Source organism: Prinia subflava, chromosome 4 (assembly GCF_021018805.1).
Source record: "Prinia subflava isolate CZ2003 ecotype Zambia chromosome 4, Cam_Psub_1.2, whole genome shotgun sequence".
Taxonomy (NCBI): Eukaryota; Metazoa; Chordata; class Aves; order Passeriformes; family Cisticolidae; genus Prinia; species Prinia subflava.
Genome location: NC_086250.1, coordinates 25772888 through 25794293, shown reverse-complemented (window position 1 = coordinate 25794293; position 21406 = coordinate 25772888). Strand labels below are relative to the sequence as shown.

Below are 21406 nucleotides of genomic sequence, written 5' to 3'. Positions count from 1 at the left end.
AAACGGGAAACGAGAAATTGCAAGTTATCCTGAGCTGAATGCATAGAAAATTAATGGGATCCTTTTCCTCTAATTGCCTTTTTTGGTTTAATTGGGTTTTTTTCCCCCTCTAAATAGGAATTGTAAGAGTATTTGGGGGCTTGGATTTTCGCTACTGTGGGATGCATGGGGTTGTGTACTGTGAGGGAGTTTTGTTGGGAGAGGTTGGGTTCCACAGTGTAAACTTTCATCCGGCAGGGTAAATGCTTTAGCATCCAAATTAATTGTAAATAAGTTTTCTAATCCAAGACAGTGTGCTTTAAAATGACTGAATTTTCCAGCATGGGGAGTATCCTTAAATTGTTGGTGAGGTGCAGCAAGGCGTAAGGTGAATTTTCCATTTTCCTCACTGTATATATGTGCAATATTTCCCTATTCGGGTGAGCTGTCGTTGGATCCCGATCACACATGGGCTTTCATGTAAAAGGCAGGTACGGACAGCAGGTACGAAGAACACCTTCTGGCATCCCGCAATTAAAAAAGTGTATTCCTAAACTTCAACAGCACAAGCACAAATAATGGACAATTTCCTACACGCCAAATTCAGAGGACAAAGGGGATCATTTATTAACATTGACAAGGGACTTAGGGATGTGATACCTCTCACGCTTAACTGCAATAGACATTACCTTAATATAAAGGTAATTTTGGTCCTGAAGGTATCTGTCTACTTCTGCTTCAAAATCTCCACACGCAGACATGCCCGCAGGGGAGATACTTATCTGCCTTTCAGCCGTCAGCAAGAACCAAGAGACGACATTTAGGTTGTTTTGCTTATTTAACCGTAGGCAAATAAATTCGTCTTTAACATCTAACGTTTAAAAAACAGCTGCCTTTATGTTCCATAATTTGAACTAGAACTACCTACAGGGTACTTACACCAAAATTAAGTTACCGATTCGCTAAAATACAGCTTTCCACAGAACTCCAGGTATACTAGAAAAAAAAGTTTTAAGTTCTAAATAAAAGCTAACATTTTCGTTTAAAGCAACCCAGCTCTTTTCCAGCTTAAGTGTGCGGCTCTTAAAAGAGCCTTTGGGTTTTGGTGGTGATGGGAGCGCAAGGCTTTAGCCGCCGAAGCCGTAGAGGGTGCGACCCTGGCGCTTGAGCGCGTAGACCACGTCCATGGCCGTGACCGTCTTCCTCTTGGCGTGCTCCGTGTAGGTGACGGCGTCGCGGATCACGTTCTCCAGGAACACCTTGAGCACGCCACGCGTCTCCTCGTAGATGAGCCCCGAGATGCGTTTGACGCCGCCGCGCCGAGCCAGACGGCGAATGGCCGGCTTGGTAATGCCCTGGATGTTGTCGCGCAGCACTTTGCGGTGGCGCTTGGCGCCACCCTTGCCGAGCCCCTTACCGCCCTTGCCCCGACCAGACATGATGAGCTAGCTTGCTACTACCACCGCTACTGCTATCGCTGGTACGCACACAGCTGCTTGTGTCAGCGCCTGCGGCCTTTATGCGGTGTGGTCCGACCTGGTTGAGGACTGCAGAGACAAGGGGGCGGGGCTTGGGGCGGGACTTGGGTCTGGCTCTCGCAGACTTCCCTCATACTCTATCGAGCTGCCCGCGAGCAGAAAATTTCGGGAATTTCCCTTTCCCGAGGCACAGTGGGTTGGGTGTTTCTGTCGCTTTTTGTGAGTTTCTTGTGTTTCTTAACAGATAGCAATGACAGTGTGTGTGTGTTTTATTATGATTCATGTATATTTAAAGCTTTGATGTGTCGTGATCGTTTAGAAGAAAAATCTCATTCATAGAAAGTTACCCCACCTACTGATTCACTTAAATTATGGTCTGATTTGTTATTTTCAAATTTGTATGTCTTATGTATTTCGGTTTCACCTGCTTATATGGATTCTCCTATGTGGCTTCTCTGTTTATACTGCAATTTTTTTATTTTTTAATGGATAATCTTACAGCAAATTCTGTCCAATTGTGTTTCTGAGAAATTCTACCTGTCCTCAATTTTTGGAGGTTTTTTTTTGACATATTCAATTCCCACCGTGTCTGAATGTTATCTCAAGGTGAATTTAGCGGTACAGATATCTTAACTGAGATTTTACGTGTTTCACTTTCATTTTTTAAGGTAAAAGTATTATTTTAGGCAAAAATAATATTATTTAAGTATTATTTAAGGATTATTTAATTATTATAAGTATTAAGTATTATTTAAGGTAAAAATATTATTTTAATATTTTTACAGTATTTTCCAGTATGCTGGTGGCATAGACAAGAGCATGGTTACATTTAGAGCGATTGAAAAATTAAATACTTTAAAAGAAGATTGGGTTTGCATTTCTCAGGTATTTATGAATTCTGGGTTTTCTTTCTTTAGTGGAGGAAAATGTTCTGAGATTTTGCTGTTGATATCAAGCTGTAAATAGCAAAAATTATTCAGTTGATCTTTTTTGACATGAAAATAATCTGGATGGATAAAAATTTTTCCTGTATTGAGTGTCTGCTGCCCTCTCATGGACGTTTTATGATTGCTTGATAGTGTTTTTTTTCTTACTGGCTGAGCATCTTTATTTAAAGTGTGCTTTTGTGAAGATGCAACAAAAAAAAATAAACAATAATCAATCTATCTTCCCATAGACCACAGATAGAGATGTTGCACCTGTTAGCAGAGAAATCACTGTTCAGTGGTCGCTCCCTTACTGTCAAATGAAAATAATGGGATCTGTCACATCTTCATGCACCATCTTTTCAGCACAGGCCCAAAGGAAACCAAAATAGGGCAAAACAAACACTAAAATTCGGGAAGATATATTATAAAATGTCAAACTTGTAACAAATGCTCTGTTCCATAAGGAACTTAATTGTATTCTCATCTGGGCTATGGAGCTACTTCTGGAATGCAATGGGGATGCCACAGATTAGGTTGTGATGTTATCTTTCCAAAGGCCAGTTTGCCCTTTTGAGGGAGGGAATTTCAGGAACCCTGTGTGGACTGCTGTGGGAGACTGGGCTATCAGGAGAAACTGGGCACTCTGTAGTCAGCTCTTCTGTCACTTCCAGGAGATTTGGGGAGTAAGGTATGTCGTGCACTGGTAATGATACACAGTGTCATACTTGCAGCAGGCTTTTCACTCTCTGGGTACACAGGCAAGTCCCCAGGGTGTTACCAACAGGGGAGTTGAGCAGTACCTGCTGCAGAACTCCCCGAACTTACTCCGCTATGAAGATCCAGATCTTCAGTATGCTCAATCAGACTTCAGGGACTGACTCGATCAGGTCTTCCCTAGGAGTTGTTACCACTTGCAGATTCCTGCCATGAAGCTATCACAAAATCCTGGGCAAATCACATACCATAGCAGCTTGTGATAAGTTGTTCAGTTCTCTAAAGCCGAGCTTTCCTTTCTGCTCTTTTTTTTTCTCCTTAATGTAATAAAATGAAGGTAAAGACGCATAATAGGAATCCTGCTCCATAATGAGCTGCTTCTGCTGAAGGATCTGACTACGTATGATAGTTTCCTCTCTCTTGCTGTTTGCTTTGCAAAATAACAGAAACCATTTGGAAAATGATTTTTTGAAGAAAATAGATACATGTTAGTTTATACCGTTGTGTTTTTAACTCATGACAGAACTACACTAATAAAGGGGAACAACTTTTGAGTTGAGTTCCTGCTCTTCTTTGTTCACAGCTGATTCTAAATTATACATAAAATATCATCTGTTCTGTGAAGCCTATTTCATAAAATTAAACAGTAACTTTAGATCCATTGAATAATTTTCATTGGAAGAGACATTCAAAGATCATAGACTAACCTCTGTGTTGCATTAATAGTATAGAAACTTGGCAGAAAATGAACAACTTTGCATTCCAGCTGGTCCTGAGATCAGAGGGGTTGGCTGCAGTTAGCCCTAATTTTCTGATTCCCACAAATTCAGCACTGTAGCCCTGGTAGTGTAAAATAAGAAGCATGAACACAGATTCACAAATAGTTCAGTTTAAAAATTCAGCTCTATAGATCTGGTTGCATTCAGTAAGAATTTCTGTAATCACAGATTGGAGAATAGTGTAATTTATTGAAGAAACAGAACTACAAATTTAGAACTGTCAGTGCTAAATGCACTACAATAGAGCTCAAACAGGAACAATAATGTTGTGTTAACCCAGATATAATTATCTTTATCATTATCATTATCATGTGAAGAAACTTACCAAGAAGGCCTGCTCATCTGGGAGGAGGGAGAGGAGAGTAGGCTGTTGACTGTCTTCAAGGTCTTTTTGTCGTCCCTCCAAACAGATTAAATTTCTATTCTCCTTATATAGAGCATAATCTTATCCCTCTCTCCCTCTTATGTGTGGCATGATCTAGGTGGAGAATTGAGTAATATAGTCACATATGTGGTAGCATCACATATGTGGTAGCACATACTTCATAAAAGTTATTATCATATGCACTAGCGTGCAATTTAATATATAACTGACTTTACCAGGCAAAAGTGACTTTTCTGGCTATGTGTCCTTCAAAGTTCTGATCATGACTTTGTTCCATTTGTGCTGTCCTTCTGAGCTAAAGCACGACCATCCTATCTCCACAGAAGCTCCCCCTTCAACCCAATCATTCTCTCTTGGCATCAACAACGCATCAGATCTATCTGTGTGCACAGATAACACAGGAGGTACAGTGCAGGCCATCGACAGTGAGCTACAGCCCTTGTCTTGGCCCTTGGCTGTCATCTCACACCTCTGTGCTGTAGGTAGGGACTTATTTTACTAGATCAGGTTTCAGTGTTTGATGTAAGCCATAATCCTATTAGTATTTCTTTACATTTCAATTTTTCCACAGCTGCTGGCAGCCCAATCCTGAAATCATTGAAAAAAGAGTCCTGCAATCACTGAGGTTTCACTAATCTCTCAGCAGTTCATGAAGGACTGATGAACAAAACTCATATGGAAATGGAAATGCAAAGAGACCAACAAAACACTATGTGCAAAATGAAAGTCAGAATGTAGCATAACTCCAAATCTAGAAATAATTGCCCAAAATTGAGTATGGAGAGTGAATGGCGATCCCAGGAGGAATCACACTGATGACTTCATTATACTTTGACAACATGTTATGTGCAGGAGAGATCTCAAATTCCCACAGAAAATAGTATCTGATAACTTTGTGCAGCACTACACTGGATGCACTGTGATTTACATAGGAAAAAAGAAACCTGTGGAAGGAAAACTCTGTTATGTAATCTTACTATGTCAAAGGGGTGTAGTTGAAAAGTGGTTCTGTACCCAATTTCAAGCTGGTTCAAATCTGTACGGACACGCAAGCAGCACAGAACAGGTCTGATATTAATGCTATTTATGTTGCACTCTTCAGACTCCACACTGGCTATCTCCAGCTTCCTGCCCATATATCGTAGGTGTTCCACCACTGAGCTCCTTCATTTTGAGAACCTGTAAACTTAGTCTTGAAATGTACATAACTTCTATTTCACAATTTATTTAGCCCGGGATAATAGGAAAGACTTTTTCTCTGCTTTATTCAGCTGTCATGGTTTAACCCCAGCCAGCAACTAAACACTATGCAACTGCTCCTACACTCATTCCCAGAGATGGGGGAGAAAATCAGAAAAGTGAAAAAATTTTGTGGCTTGAGATAAAGATGGTTTAATTAGTGAAGCAAAAGCCATGCATGCAAACAAAGGAAAACAATTAATTCATCACTTCCCATGGGTGGGCAGGTGTTCAGCCACCTCCAGGAGAGCAGAGCTCTCTCATGTGTAATGGTGACTTGGGAAGATAAAAGCCATCACTCCCCTCCCTTCTTCTTCTCCCCATTTTATCTGCTGTACATAAAACTGTATGATTTGGAATAGTCCTTTGGTCAATTGGGATCAGCTTTCCTGGCTGTGTCCCCTCCCACCTCCCTGTGCACTCCCAGACTCCTCATGGGTGAGGTGGTGTGAGAAGTAGAAAAGACCTTGGATGTGTGTAAGCTCTGCTCAGCAATAACTAAAACATCCCTGTCTTATCAACAGTTTCCAGCACAAATTTTAAATATCTTTGGGCCTGAAGTAACATAGTTTGCTTTTTATGGAAGTCTAGCTTCTAATTTTCTCTATCAAACATAGATTTCTTAATAAATTAGTAGAATAGTTTCACTTGCAAAACCCCTTGATCTTTGATGTTTTCAAGAATTGAGTCTCTAAGGGGGATGTTTTTATTGTTTTTCAAAGACTTGATGAGCCATGCAGAATAAATTCTTTCACCTGCCAACAACTGCCACAAAAGATACAGAGATACACAAGAAGAATGGGAATAACATAACCCAGTAAAAGAAAATGAAGACATGAAGAAACATATATTTGACACTTACCTGGTTTTGTGGTAATCTGACAGGGAATTGGGCTTTGTGGTGTCTAATGCTGATGGAAAGTGTTGTAACCCCATCATTAAAAACATTTATCAGTAGAAAGTGATTTGTTATTCTGGGGGCAGTAATTTAAACACAATTCTTCACAAGTTCCTATGTCAGTTCTGCTATATGTAGACCTTTATCTAACTCAGTGGTTCATTTCCCATTATTGGAACATCGTAGCCTTTTGATATTGACATTTACTAAGTACAACTGTTAAAAAAACGTATTGAAGACAAAAACAAATGAAAGCAGATCTTCCTTGTAATAAATTGCAACACTGAACCCTTGGTGGAGGGTTTTTTTTTTTTGTTTGTTGTGTGTATTTGTATTTTTGTTGTTTTTTTTGTTTGCTTTGTTTTTACCTTCCTTCTAATCTTGGGATAGCTTAGCATTTAATCATAAAGCATATCCTTTTGTTTTTTTTTTCAAGTAGGCCCAAACACTAAACACCAGCACACAGCACACCTTAGAAAATATTGAACAGAGCTCGTATTTTCTTTCTTTTGCCAGTATCATGAGGCATCTTAACATGTTTGACCAAAGAAATTAATGACCATGTGTTAAAAAAATATGAAGAGTGAGATGTGTGCCCTCTTCACTGCAATCATGAACCACACAACTGAACCTCAGTCTAGTAGCTTAGCTAGAAATTTAGGCCATGATAGCACAATAGTATAGTATAGTGATAGCATCACCTGAGATTTTCTTAGGAAAGTAACTTTTCTTATGTCTGGAACAGGAATCTGCATATTAGCTAGACAAGCCTGTTGAAGGTGATGTCGGGTCCTGACGGACACACACTGATCAGACACCATGTCAGTGACTTGGTAATTTACCATAAGCTATTTCTGAGGGAAAATCAGTCTGGAGTTGTGCACAGCTCTCCCATAGCTGAGCTGAGGTGGCATCTACAGGGCTGGCATTGCACAAGCTGAGGGAAAAGGTGCATGAGAAACGATGAATTAGGGTTACTGACTGATATGCCAGTGTTGCAAGTGGCATAAAGACAACATTACACTTATCCCCGCAGTATAAATTTTCCCTGGCCACTCTTCCTCTTTGCCATTGCACTCTCCTTTTCCAGTAGCTATCTATGCTATGCTGCCCAACCCAGCTTGACAAGTTTAACAGGAAACTTTGATGGTAATTTTGTTCCTGTTATGGACAGTATAACCACTGGAACTTGTACAGACAGTGCATTCAGTGTTCCTACACACATACACACTTTCTTGTGTGGAACAGTTTCTTACAATACATAAGTTATCTCTTAACTGAAAGATCAACTTTGCTCAAGCTTTGTGCTCACTGACAAGGTGAATCCCTACCCACAGGCTACGATTGCCCCTACTCACAATAAGCTGCTTCCACATAGAGCAATCGCAGTAAGAAGTGCACTGCCTCCTTTAAACCGAGACGGGAGAATTGCCAGTGACCAGAGTTATAAGTAGTTATGTGTGCAGAAAACACCAAGTATTTACGGTTCGAAGACTGCAAAAATGAGTACCGGGCAAAGAACTAAGCGCGGCAGCTCCAATGAGCGAGTTTGAGCACCGGAGGACTGGGGGCAGCACAAAGGCAGCTCGAAACCTCGAACTCCTGGCCCTACGGTTTTCAAAGCGGGCAAAAACTGGACTTTTTTTTTTTTCCCTCGGGAAAAAGCCCGAGGGGATGAGGGAGGTGGGAGAGGCTGTACAAACCTTCCAGGCAGTTCGTAAGCCTCTTCCGCCAAGTAAACGTAAAGAAAAAGGCGGAGTGCCTTTTTAACCCGAAAATTGCTGGGCACTAGAAAAGCCCAAGAGCAACTGCCAATCTTTGCGGAGCGCGGGCTTTTCGAAATCTGCCGGGCTCTGGGGGCGGTACGAGGCGCTTCCCTATGCAGCTCCCCGCCTCTCGGCTGATGGGAGATAAACTGCGGGGAGCGGCATCCCCACCTATTCCCCTCCCAAAAGCTGAGGCGCCCTGAGAGGTGCCTCACTACCGCGAATTTCGGTTCGCGCCGATTTCCTGCGAAGAACGGGAAGGTATTTGCACGGATGGATGGGGACTTTTATTAAAGACGTGTCGCGGTAAGCTCCGCAACGGCGCTGCTCTGCACCGGCAAAGAACAGAGCGCAAAAATGTTACCAGGTTCACATAATAGCGATAGCAACAGAGAGAAAAAAACAAGAGACAAAACCGAGAGAAAACCAGGTTAAAATTGCACTCGTTATACGAAAAATGGTTTTAAGAAATTAAGTGAGTTTCAGCTCTTTTTATAAAAATTTGGGTGGCTCTTAAAAGAGCCGTTGGGTTATCTGCAACGCAGATTTTTTTTTTTTACACCATTTTATTTTTTCTTGGGAGCTGCCTTCTTTGCCTTGGCTGCTTTCGGCTTGGCGACCTTGGGCTTGGCTGCTTTCGGCTTCACCGCTTTCGCCTTAGCCGGGCTCTTGGCTGCTGCCGCCGCTTTTTTGGGCTTGGCAGCCTTTGTCGGCTTCTTGGGGCTCTTGGCCGCTTTCTTGGCTGCGGCGGCCGCCGGCTTCTTCGCCTTCTTGGGGCTCTTTTTCGCTGTCACCGGCTTCTTCGGCTTCTTGGCGGCGCTGGCGGGCTTCTTAGCCGCCGGCTTCTTGGGCTTGGCTGCAGCTGTTCTCCTCTTGTGGGCTTTTTCCTTCACTTCTCCGGGCTTCTTGCTGAGGCGGAAGGAGCCGGAGGCGCCGGTGCCCTTGGTCTGCACCAGGACACCCTTGCTGACGAGACTCTTGATGCCTAGCTTGATGCGGCTGTTACTCTTCTCCACATCGTAGCCGCCGGCGGCCAGCGCCTTCTTGAGCGCGGCCAAGGAGAGGCCCTTGCGCTCCTTGGAGGCGGACACGGCCTTGGTGATCAGCTCGGTGACGCTGGGCCCCGCGGGCTTGCGGGCTTTGGAGCCGCTCGCCGCCTTCTTCGGCTTCTTGGCGGCGGGAGCTTTGGCCGGGGCCGGGGCGGCGGCGGCGACATCGGGCGCAGCGACAGGGGCAGTCTCGGCCATCTCCGCTCCTACTCGATCCGGGCGAACAATGGAAGCAGCGCCGCCGCCGCCCCTTTTATAGCGGCGCCGCGCGTGCTGATTGGTGCGCCGCGCTCCGCTCCACCGCCCGCCGCCGCGCCCGCTGTGTTTCTTCAAGGTCCAAAAAGGACATTTTCTTAACGAAATTTGCCACCGATGCACCCCATTTCTTTCCTGGAGCGAAGCGGGGAGTCTGTCCTACAAGTTAGTGGAGTTTCCCATTAGAAGGAGCATCAATGACGGAAACACGACCACCGAAACTCAGCGGCGGGCAGCCGCAGAGACCTCGGTAGAGAGAAACCTTCGGTTTATATTTTAAATTAAAATTTTATCGTGAGCTAAATGGGCAGAACTGGTATGAAATCTTATTCTTTAGAATGTTCTCTACAGATCAGGCGAAAAACAGAGTGGTTTGAACTGTTGGTTTAAGAGTAAACAGATATTATATCCGAGGAAGTAACACAGTTTCGCGGCATGCTCCCGGACGCTGTTGTAGAGCTGACTCTCTCGGCTGAGCCGCTTCCCTCCGAAATCACCCCCTCAGTGTGTCTTCAGCAATCACGGTGTCTCAACTGCCGCCTTTTTGGAAGATATTTGTGCTTTAACAGCGATGTTTGTGCTTTAGCAGCGTGTGTGAAAGTCGATGTTACTTTACTTATGCTTCGGCATTTCAGTGGAACAAAGCACCGACATGCCCCCTCTGAAGACTAATTTTCCTGTCATCGCACTTTCAATATAACCTTAACAAAGTAGCTTTTGTTTGTTAAATTCAGAAATCAGGGTAACTGTAACTACAGTATATTTGCTTTTAGTGTTGAAATGTACAGTAATTACTCGTCTTTGCCTTATAAGTAATGACAACTGATTGGGAAGCAGAATCTGGAGTGTAATGAATTTTGATTTTACAAGGAGTTAAACTTGAAAATTCGTCTTTTTTGGGTAGTAGCTGGTTGAGTAGCCAGGACACTTAACCCAAAACTGATTTCTCGGTTTAATGAATGTTGATTGTGTAAGTTTTTGTTTTTAATAACACCATCTGGTGATTCCGCTTTTCTACTTTCAGAAGAGAGGAGCCTACACCTTATCAAGATGATTCCTACCCAGGGAAGTGGCAGCTCCGTATTACAAACAATGAATGGATTCTCTTTTTTAACTTTTTCTTCGTTTTCAATGCAGTGTTGCTTTCATTCAAAAACCAAACAGTTAACAGTCTGCCTGCAATAGTATTGTGCTCTGTACCCTCCATATCCGGGCTATCACCAGCCCTAAAAACCTGTGAATATTTGGAGCTGAAAGTAGGTGTGAAAGGGTGAATGAAATGTCGGTAACACATACAGTTCCTGCTATTTAGTGGGAGAAGTGTGAAAATAGTGTAAAAATAGTGTGAAAATAAAGTAACACAATGACTTGAGTAATTTGAGAAATGTCACGTTCTTTTCTTATTACCCATGTGTAATTGAAAAATCTAAACTGCTACAATCAGAGGAAATACTAGTTTTATTTTAGCATCTTGAATTACCTTTTTGTCTCTGTTTGAAGGTAAATGTTGAAAAAATACATGTTAGTGAGGTCTCCCTTAGTAAACTTATAAAACAAAGGTAAATGCATGTTTTGGATGATCTGGCTGCAATGATGAGCATAACAAAACTGCAGTGTGACCCTGCAGATTGTTGTATTCTTTCTTGATTAAATACAGAAATGAGAAAATGCATTTAATTCCCATTTAATCTGGTTATTTCCTATAGTGTGGGAGGATTAAGGCCTTCTGAGATGCTACTCAACACTATCAGAATGTTGAAAATATTTTGTTTCTAAGCTAGTACTAGCAACCCCATAGCCAAGAACAGAGTTCAAAACATCCAGAGGCACTAGTGCTAAAATTTGTTGTTCTTTAGACCCTTGATATTTGTATATGAGTGGTTTGGTTTGTTTTTGTCAAGATATTCACATTTAGTGGCAGCTTTCTGTCAACTTTCTGGGCTTGTACACAAAGTGTTGTGATGTTTAACAATCCTTGAAAGACTCGGTAATCCTTTTATTTTTTTTTCCTACCTCTTTATGGCAGAAAGGAATTCTGAGATTCCTGGAAATACAAACAGAACATTAGTCTTTCTTTATTTTCATTGTCATGATTGTATATTGATTTACTTAAAAGCTGGAAATTGTTGAGAGATGTGATTCTACTGTCTCAAGCTCATCTTTCCTTCATTTAAGATATCACTGAGCCTTAAAGATAATCTCTAGCCACTATGAGAGGCCAAGAAATGACAGATTGGTAGTATCTGGCAGTGGATTCTCATGGGAAATGAACCATTATGAACTCCTATTCAGTGGAGACCAAAACAAAGGTGGGCATAAACTGGAAGACAGGAAGGGCAGACCTGAGTGTTGATGCAAGTTGGAGATAATTTGCCTCACCTTTTTCTTCAGCTGTGTTTTGCTTCTGGTTATTCAAGCATAATAGTCTAGAATCATCCAAGTATTTGTATTGTAATCCAGTAAGTGGGTTTTAATTTCTCAGACACTGTAGACATTTTTTTTCACCTACTATAGAAAAAAACCCAAGAAGGGAACATGTGCTCAACACAGCAAGGTGGTGCATTTGCACATGTAGAGCAGGAAGGCTTCCTAAGGCTTTGATACTCCATCATTTCTTCACGTAGTAGTTGTGTTTGGATAACATTCATTCACCTTCCAATATTTTTAAAATCATCAAATGTCAATAGAAACACCAAAATATTTTAGTAAAATATTTTGCTTTCCTTGCAGAGAATAAACATAGTAATGAATTAGCACAGGCATATACAAAGGCCTAAAACCTTCTAAAAGAATTTTTTAGGACATTTATAGAGGAGAAAAAAAAAAAGAACCATTCTCAGGTGGGTTCGTGTTCTGCACAAAAATCCCAGACATGTTGTGAATTAATTCAACTTTATGCAGATTGCTTACAGAAATGAGAAATCTACCCTTGCTCCTGTTCCAAAGATGAACAGGGTAGGTAGGAATAAATACTTGTTTATCGCTGTTTTAATGATAAATTTTAAAGCTGATGCCTAGCACAGGTATTTTAATGTAAAATAAATAATGAATCTCTGCTCCTTCTGCTTAAAAGAGCGGTAGGCTGCCATTATTTTCCTCTGTTCCTACTGATATTTATTTTCCTGAGTGACTAGTAAAGTCAAAATATCCTGTAGCAAATATTCATTTGGTATTTTCAGTACCCCGTGTCTAAATGAACAGCACCCCATTTCTTCACCAAGTGTTATGGTTTCCACAATGGTGAGGCTCTTGGCTTTGTTGTACAGTACTCTTATTTTATTTATTTGATAATTTCTGGGTATAGGCCAAGGCTCATGGTGAGATATGCACTTCAAAGTGTTAAAGTCTGTTTGCCACATTTTAAAGATTTTTTTTTTTTTTTCCCCTCATGCAATAGAACATTCCTCAAGTTCAGGAAATGAAACAATTTTTTAATCACAGAAATTCAAATTCCCAACATTCTTGGTCAGCATGCAGAAACACAAATGGACTGTAAGTTATTTTTCTTCTTAAGTGGAACTTAAGGAGTTTCTGACACAGCATTAGACCTAAATCTGCTGCTGGAGCTGGCAAAAAAATGTGAGTTATGACAAGGAACATTTTATGCTTAGTAGACTGTGCAGATCTGGTATTAAGTATGGACTACAAAGAACCACTTTTCAGGTCAGATTCCCAAAGCTGATTGAAAACTGTTGTGACCTACAGTGGTTTTCTAAGAACCATGTTAGAGTTCTTCCTAGAGTTGTAGGGGTCAGAAGTGAATGATGCCTTCTTGTCTACAAGCAATGAATAGGTATTGCCCTTTGCAAACTCCAGATATGGCACAAGCAGGTAAAGTTTTCATACAGTGTAGTGATGGAAATCAAGGATGTTTGCAAAATTTCTACCTGATGTGGATTTTTTTTCCTTCTCCTCCATATGGCAAAATCAGTTCATGGAGTTCCCCAACTCCATTGATACTAGTTAATGAATTCCTATTACTATGTAAAAGACCAGATTCTGGGGGTTCTTTTAGACCACACTCCAGGCCTGTCTGTGTTGCATGGAATGTCTGACTGCCTGTTTCAAAATTTTTTAAATCTGTCTTTGCTTTTTTTAACAAAATGCATAATGCATTGTAACATTAAAACAGATTTTTCCCCTTTCAGTTTCTAATAAACTAACTTAAAATATTAATTGTTTCTTCTAAAAAGAGACTTACATTCCTCCTTTATTTTTGATGTTCCTTCGTCTTGTCTTAATACTGCCGCATATAAAATCTCTTTAATAAGCATTTTCAAAAGAGCAGGATTTATTTATCAACATAATGATGTAAATTGCAGATGAATGAAGCAAAGCTTCCAAGAGAACTTTCATCCATCCTGAAGCCCTTGGAATTTTGAGTAAATAACCAAAATTCAGGGAAAAGTGTGTCCTTGCTGCTTTGCAGTTTTTTGAAGATTTTAACCCATGCACATAAAATAAGATTATGGAGTGGATTCTTCAGCATGCATTGAAGTAGATAAAATAGAGGGAAGATAATCAGATGGCTCATAAGGGAGTGCAAATGCTATTTTAAAAAAGCACTAAATAAAAATACAGTGAGCTTGAAACCTTGCTTTCTAAGGTTCTACATATCTGTAAATGTTTAGGGGCATACAAAGGCCAGGGTGGCCATTTGACAGCAATTTCTGCAATTTCCTGTAGCTAGGAGTAATTCTGAAATTCAGTTTACAGATGATGTGCTCATATTCCACGTATTCAGTGCTGGTCCTCGATGGTGAAATATAAAGAAGTCAACTTAGTGTTTGCAACATAGAAACCAAAGTATCTTCGACATAAAATAATTCTTGCTGATTTTCTGAAATATAAACCCAAACCAAGCCAAAACCAAATCAAGCAAAAAAATCAAACATCACCAAACTTCTCAGAAAAACAAAACACCCCCCCCAAAAACCCACATCTAGGAAAACTTCAACAGGGGAAATAGATTAAGAAAAACTGTATGAAATTCTTTCAGATTTTTCACTATTAACTTACACAATACTTGCCATGAGTAGCCTGTGGCTTTATAAATTAAGTTATTAATTATTTTCTAGGATATATATACATATTCACATGAAATGATGCTTAAAATGTTTCCAGAGCATATGTAGGCCCAAAAACAATCTCTTAAAAAGGAGAAAGACTAATGAGGTGGGCAAACTGTGTTCTGGCAATTAATTTCACCAGGTAAGCTCTACCTGGCTATATTTCTTTATGAAGTACTGTCATATACGTTCCCAGTATACAGTACACAAAATCAGAAGAACAAGAGATTAAGAGGATTTAGTGCTACTCATGAAGGGAAATAAAAGAAAGTTGAATCATAAGATCTGTGCCCATGCTTGGAAAAAATTAGTACTTACAAAAGTTAAGTTATTTATATCCAAATTTGACAGCTGAAAAAAAAAAAAAGTGCTGTAGGCAAAACAACACAGCAAAGTAGAAAATATTCATTATAAATTTGAAAGTAACAACAATAAGAAGACAAATACAGGTTTCTAACTGTTAAGTCATCTGGTAGAAAAAGTGATGTGACAATACAAGAAGAAAATTACATGATGTGTGGCAGGTGGTAGGAGACAGTAAGGTGAAGTCCAAGAAAGTAGCTCCTAACGCTGTTCGGGAACACAGTACTGGGAGAGCGCAGGCCAGCACACGCTGAGTAGGTTCGCGGAGCCGGCAAAGCCGGACGAACCCCAGCGCAAGGGCGCAGAGGCCTGCAGCCCTCTGAGCAGCCTGAGATTGGACACACAGAAGGCAGATCGAGTTGACCGCGGGGACCTGCTCAAAACATTAAAGACAGATATGGGGCCCTTGCCGCCCGCAGGGCAAGAAGCGGGGCAAAGCGGTTCGGAGGAAGCGGGGGGCTGGGGGACTGCGAGCGAGGCGGGGCGGGCAGACACGGAGGCGGGCACAGGCGCGGAGGAGGCGGGCGGGACCCCGGGGAGGTGCCCGCCAGCGCCGAAAAGGGCGGAGGCGCAGGCCCGGCCCCCGCCCGCCGTGCCCGCCCCTGCTCCCAACCAGGTCGGACCACACCGCATAAAGGCCGCGGCGCGGGCAGCGCTGGCGCTGTTCCGCATTGTTTCCAACCGTAGTGTTGTGTTCGTCATGTCTGGTCGGGGCAAGGGCGGCAAGGGGCTCGGCAAGGGCGGCGCCAAGCGCCACCGCAAAGTGCTGCGCGACAACATCCAGGGCATCACCAAGCCGGCCATTCGCCGTCTGGCTCGGCGCGGCGGCGTCAAGCGCATCTCGGGGCTCATCTACGAGGAGACGCGTGGCGTGCTCAAGGTGTTCCTGGAGAACGTGATCCGCGACGCCGTCACCTACACGGAGCACGCCAAGAGGAAGACGGTCACGGCCATGGACGTGGTCTACGCGCTCAAGCGCCAGGGTCGCACCCTCTACGGCTTCGGCGGCTAAAGCCTTGCGCTCCCTCCCACCGGCCCATCGTCACCAAAACCCAAAGGCTCTTTTGAGAGCCACCCACCTTTTCCTTAAAGAGCTGTATTGCTGTGTGTTCGGATTTGTCTGTTGTGGTTTTAGCGTTTAGAATGCCTCCCCCTTTCAGACACTGTAGCAGTTCTTCTATGAAAATTTAGGGAAGCTGCGATTATGCATAAATTCTCCCCAAGGCTCCGCAGCAATTTTTCCCTTCTTTCTCCCGCCCGTGTGTGAAAGGGAACACGAGAACCATTTGCAGGGCCTATAGTAACGCTCTTACGGGCGGCGCCGGCGACCGGGGAAGCGCAGCAGGCCCGTGGCCACAGAGGGTTAAGCGCCCGGCCCATTTCCAAAAGCCCGCGCGGGCCACGATAGGCTCCGGGACGTTCCGCGCTTCCCTCGTCCCGCCTTCGTCCCAGCACAGCAGCTCCCCACGCGCCGGGGACACAGTGCTGCGACCGATCCCGGCCCACGAGGAAAACGCAGCCCGGCAGAACAGGCCCGGGCTGGCTACGGCAAAGACACACACCCAAAGACAACCCCAGGCGTCCTTCCCTTCCCTCCTCCCTTCTTGGCACTTGCTGCGCAGCATCTCGAGCTCTTTCTCGACGCTGTGGGTGGCTCTGAAAAGAGCCTTTGGGTTTCGCTTCTGGGCTCGGGACGCTTCCCCCCGCCTGGTTTATTTGCTCTTGGCTTTGTGACTCTCAGTCTTCTTGGGCAACAGCACGGCCTGGATGTTGGGCAGCACGCCGCCCTGCGCAATCGTCACCTTGCCCAGCAGCTTGTTGAGCTCCTCGTCGTTGCGGATGGCGAGCTGCAGGTGGCGGGGGATGATGCGCGTCTTCTTGTTGTCGCGGGCCGCGTTGCCCGCCAGCTCCAGGATCTCGGCCGTCAGGTACTCCAGCACGGCCGCCAGGTACACGGGCGCGCCGGCGCCCACGCGCTCCGCGTAGTTGCCCTTGCGCAGCAGGCGGTGCACGCGGCCCACGGGGAACTGCAGCCCGGCCCGCGACGAGCGCGACTTGGCCTTGGCGCGCGCCTTCCCGCCCTGCTTCCCGCGCCCGGACATCTTCCTTTGCGCGCTCGGCGAACAAAAGCCCCGCTCACACCGACAAACTGCGCCTCTGGCACTCACCGGCCTGAGGCCTCCGCCTTTATATCCCCTCCCTGCGCGCGGCCGCCGCCTCCTGATAGGCCGAGGCGCCTGTCGGGGCACGCGCACCCCAATGGCGCAGCGAATCCCACGCTGACCAATCGCCACGGGCACAGCGCCGAGAGGCCCCGCCCACGCTCTCCGCGCGGCCAATGATGAGCCGGCCTGGGCGGGCCTCGGCTCCAGCAACGGTCGCTCCCGCCGCCCGCGCCGCCGCCCGCACCGTGTTGGCTCTCTCCCATGTTTTATTATTCTTTTAAATAAAGAAAGTAATCGCTTGCACAGTGCGGATTGGGAGGGCCGAGTCGAGGAAACAAAGAGGAAGAGAGAGACAGTGGGGCTGTGTCCGTGACCGGGGAAACGGGCACAGGTGGGCCAAGCCGAGACTGACAAGGCAGTAATTTGCTTTCTTTTCACTGCTGGTATTTTCCCCGCGAGAATTCGCCTGATTTTAAAAACGATTCGATCCCTTTATTAAGCTAAAAAAGCACCACAGTCCTCTCTGTATCGGAAGAACACCACTCCTATTTATGTATGTATCCAATAAGTAAGGTGAACTAAGTACAAGGACCTCCATATATTCTGTGATTATATTGAATGGGGTTTTTTTTCAGTTTAGCGTAATACCTTTAACTCTACACACCTTATGCAAACCCTCGAGTATTACAGCTCCTTTGATTGTGTATGTGGTGGCTCTTAAAAGAGCCTTTGGGGTTGTTAAAATGTTTTAACGCAGATGGTGATGTTTAGACAAGGCCTATGCACGCTCACCGCGGATGCGGCGGGCCAGCTGGATGTCCTTGGGCATGATGGTGACGCGCTTGGCGTGGATGGCACACAGGTTGGTGTCCTCGAAGAGCCCCACCAGGTAGGCCTCGCTGGCCTCCTGCAGTGCCATGACGGCCGAGCTCTGGAAGCGCAGGTCGGTCTTGAAGTCCTGCGCGATCTCGCGCACCAGGCGCTGGAAGGGCAGCTTGCGGATCAGCAGCTCCGTGGACTTCTGGTAGCGCCGGATCTCGCGCAGCGCCACCGTGCCGGGCCGGTAGCGGTGCGGCTTCTTGACGCCGCCCGTGGCCGGCGCGCTCTTGCGGGCAGCCTTGGTGGCCAGCTGCTTGCGGGGCGCCTTCCCGCCCGTCGACTTCCGCGCCGTCTGCTTCGTGCGCGCCATCGCTCGCGTAAAAGGCAGCCAAAGACAGAGTAGTAACAGCAGTGCGATCCCTTCGCCTTCGGGAAGTATTTATAGCAGTAGGGCCTTCTCTGATAGGCAGACAGGTACGTGCGGAATTTCATTGGAGGATTCAAATTTTAAAGTTACCGCCCTTGGCAGATACCGCCTACCGTTTTCAGCCCTTGTTCATTACTGCGCACTGCTCCTGTAAAATGCTACGGCATTTACTATTACCGTTCGCGAAACCTCTAAGGCTTAGTATTGCTATTACCGACAAAGTTTAACTTGACTATAAAGCTACGCAGGATTTAAAATCTTTTTTTTTACATTTAGGAAGCGATTAACTACATTTTCCTTATGAAGTCTTTTTATCATCCTTCAAATGTGAAATTTTCATATTTTATTTTGGTGGATGTATTTGAGCAGAGATAACAAGGACAAATGTTATCTGGAGAGTATCTGTATTTTTATTTAGTCACCTTAAAATATCACAGAGATATGAAAAATATAAGAGGGAAAAATAGTTTAGAATTTCTCTACTCAAAAGAAAGAACTAAAACGATATATTAAAGTATGAAAAACATTCAGAGCCTTGAGTTCCCTATTATAATAAGTTATTAGGTAAAATTTTTTGAACAGTTTTGAAACAAGGGGATATGGCTAGGAAGCAAGGTTTGTAACTGAACGTTTAGTGTAATTTTAGGTTTTGAGTGAAGAGCCTCTGTTCAAACAAGGTCTCGCTAAAAGTGTGGGAAGGCAAGGCTCCCTTGTCAGTCTCGGCTTGGCCCACCTGTGCCCGTTTCCCCGGTCACGGACACAGCCCCACTGTCTCTCTCTTCCTCTTTGTTTCCTCGACTCGGCCCTCCCAATCCGCACTGTGCAAGCGATTACTTTCTTTATTTAAAAGAATAATAAAACATGGGAGAGAGCCAACACGGTGCGGGCGGCGGCGCGGGCGGCGGGAGCGACCGTTGCTGGAGCCGAGGCCCGCCCAGGCCGGCTCATCATTGGCCGCGCGGAGAGCGTGGGCGGGGCCTCTCGGCGCTGTGCCCGTGGCGATTGGTCAGCGTGGGATTCGCTGCGCCATTGGGGTGCGCGTGCCCCGACAGGCGCCTCGGCCTATCAGGAGGCGGCGGCCGCGCGCAGGGAGGGGATATAAAGGCGGAGGCCTCAGGCCGGTGAGTGCCAGAGGCGCAGTTTGTCGGTGTGAGCGGGGCTTTTGTTCGCCGAGCGCGCAAAGGAAGATGTCCGGGCGCGGGAAGCAGGGCGGGAAGGCGCGCGCCAAGGCCAAGTCGCGCTCGTCGCGGGCCGGGCTGCAGTTCCCCGTGGGCCGCGTGCACCGCCTGCTGCGCAAGGGCAACTACGCGGAGCGCGTGGGCGCCGGCGCGCCCGTGTACCTGGCGGCCGTGCTGGAGTACCTGACGGCCGAGATCCTGGAGCTGGCGGGCAACGCGGCCCGCGACAACAAGAAGACGCGCATCATCCCCCGCCACCTGCAGCTCGCCATCCGCAACGACGAGGAGCTCAACAAGCTGCTGGGCAAGGTGACGATTGCGCAGGGCGGCGTGCTGCCCAACATCCAGGCCGTGCTGTTGCCCAAGAAGACTGAGAGTCACAAAGCCAAGAGCAAATAAACCAGGCGGGGGGAAGCGTCCCGAGCCCAGAAGCGAAACCCAAAGGCTCTTTTCAGAGCCACCCACAGCGTCGAGAAAGAGCTCGAGATGCTGCGCAGCAAGTGCCAAGAAGGGAGGAGGGAAGGGAAGGACGCCTGGGGTTGTCTTTGGGTGTGTGTCTTTGCCGTAGCCAGCCCGGGCCTGTTCTGCCGGGCTGCGTTTTCCTCGTGGGCCGGGATCGGTCGCAGCACTGTGTCCCCGGCGCGTGGGGAGCTGCTGTGCTGGGACGAAGGCGGGACGAGGGAAGCGCGGAACGTCCCGGAGCCTATCGTGGCCCGCGCGGGCTTTTGGAAATGGGCCGGGCGCTTAACCCTCTGTGGCCACGGGCCTGCTGCGCTTCCCCGGTCGCCGGCGCCGCCCGTAAGAGCGTTACTATAGGCCCTGCAAATGGTTCTCGTGTTCCCTTTCACACACGGGCGGGAGAAAGAAGGGAAAAATTGCTGCGGAGCCTTGGGGAGAATTTATGCATAATCGCAGCTTCCCTAAATTTTCATAGAAGAACTGCTACAGTGTCTGAAAGGGGGAGGCATTCTAAACGCTAAAACCACAACAGACAAATCCGAACACACAGCAATACAGCTCTTTAAGGAAAAGGTGGGTGGCTCTCAAAAGAGCCTTTGGGTTTTGGTGACGATGGGCCGGTGGGAGGGAGCGCAAGGCTTTAGCCGCCGAAGCCGTAGAGGGTGCGACCCTGGCGCTTGAGCGCGTAGACCACGTCCATGGCCGTGACCGTCTTCCTCTTGGCGTGCTCCGTGTAGGTGACGGCGTCGCGGATCACGTTCTCCAGGAACACCTTGAGCACGCCACGCGTCTCCTCGTAGATGAGCCCCGAGATGCGCTTGACGCCGCCGCGCCGAGCCAGACGGCGAATGGCCGGCTTGGTGATGCCCTGGATGTTGTCGCGCAGCACTTTGCGGTGGCGCTTGGCGCCGCCCTTGCCGAGCCCCTTGCCGCCCTTGCCCCGACCAGACATGACGGACACAACACTACGGTTGGAAACAATGCGGAACAGCGCCAGCGCTGCCCGCGCCGCGGCCTTTATGCGGTGTGGTCCGACCTGGTTGGGAGCAGGGGCGGGCACGGCGGGCGGGGGCCGGGCCTGCGCCTCCGCCCTTTTCGGCGCTGGCGGGCACCTCCCCGGGGTCCCGCCCGCCTCCTCCGCGCCTGTGCCCGCCTCCGTGTCTGCCCGCCCCGCCTCGCTCGCAGTCCCCCAGCCCCCCGCTTCCTCCGAACCGCTTTGCCCCGCTTCTTGCCCTGCGGTCGTGTCGAGAACACATCAACCCTTTTTTTTCCTGATGGTGCGGCAGTGCCCCTGTGCAGGGACGTGGCCGTCTTTCTGCCGCCGCTCACGGTTGTATGGCCATGGTGATCATATATTTTAATTTCTGAGGTTGCTTTCAGCCATTCGGTATACTGAGAACCATAGGATAAACGTAAGAACTCTTCCGTCAGTTTCGGTAGAGTAGTATTTGTGTA

The 21406-nt window shown here is 46.4% G+C and overlaps 4 protein-coding genes and 1 pseudogene across 4 annotated transcripts; 2 read left to right on the top strand and 3 right to left on the bottom strand.

Annotated features, from left to right (window-relative positions):
- Positions 1 to 1052: 1052 nt before the first annotated feature.
- Positions 1053 to 21043, bottom strand: LOC134549444 (uncharacterized; annotated as a pseudogene).
- LOC134549972 (histone H1.03-like) lies at positions 8432 to 9456 on the bottom strand. Its single transcript, XM_063396156.1, has one exon. The coding sequence runs from the start codon at positions 9412 to 9414 to the stop codon at positions 8734 to 8736; it is 681 nt and encodes a 226-aa protein (XP_063252226.1). The 5' UTR covers positions 9415 to 9456; the 3' UTR covers positions 8432 to 8733.
- LOC134549976 (histone H4-like) lies at positions 15286 to 15958 on the top strand. Its single transcript, XM_063396160.1, has one exon. It carries the CDS (start codon positions 15301 to 15303, stop codon positions 15913 to 15915), a length of 615 nt encoding a protein of 204 aa, XP_063252230.1. The 5' UTR covers positions 15286 to 15300; the 3' UTR covers positions 15916 to 15958.
- Positions 16601 to 17035, bottom strand: LOC134549997 (histone H2A type 2-C). Its single transcript, XM_063396187.1, has one exon. It carries the CDS (start codon positions 17003 to 17005, stop codon positions 16616 to 16618), a length of 390 nt encoding a protein of 129 aa, XP_063252257.1. The 5' UTR covers positions 17006 to 17035; the 3' UTR covers positions 16601 to 16615.
- On the top strand, positions 19397 to 20559 carry LOC134549993 (histone H2A type 2-C). The gene has a single exon (XM_063396182.1). It carries the CDS (start codon positions 19502 to 19504, stop codon positions 19889 to 19891), a length of 390 nt encoding a protein of 129 aa, XP_063252252.1. The 5' UTR covers positions 19397 to 19501; the 3' UTR covers positions 19892 to 20559.
- Positions 21044 to 21406: the final 363 nt, after the last annotated feature.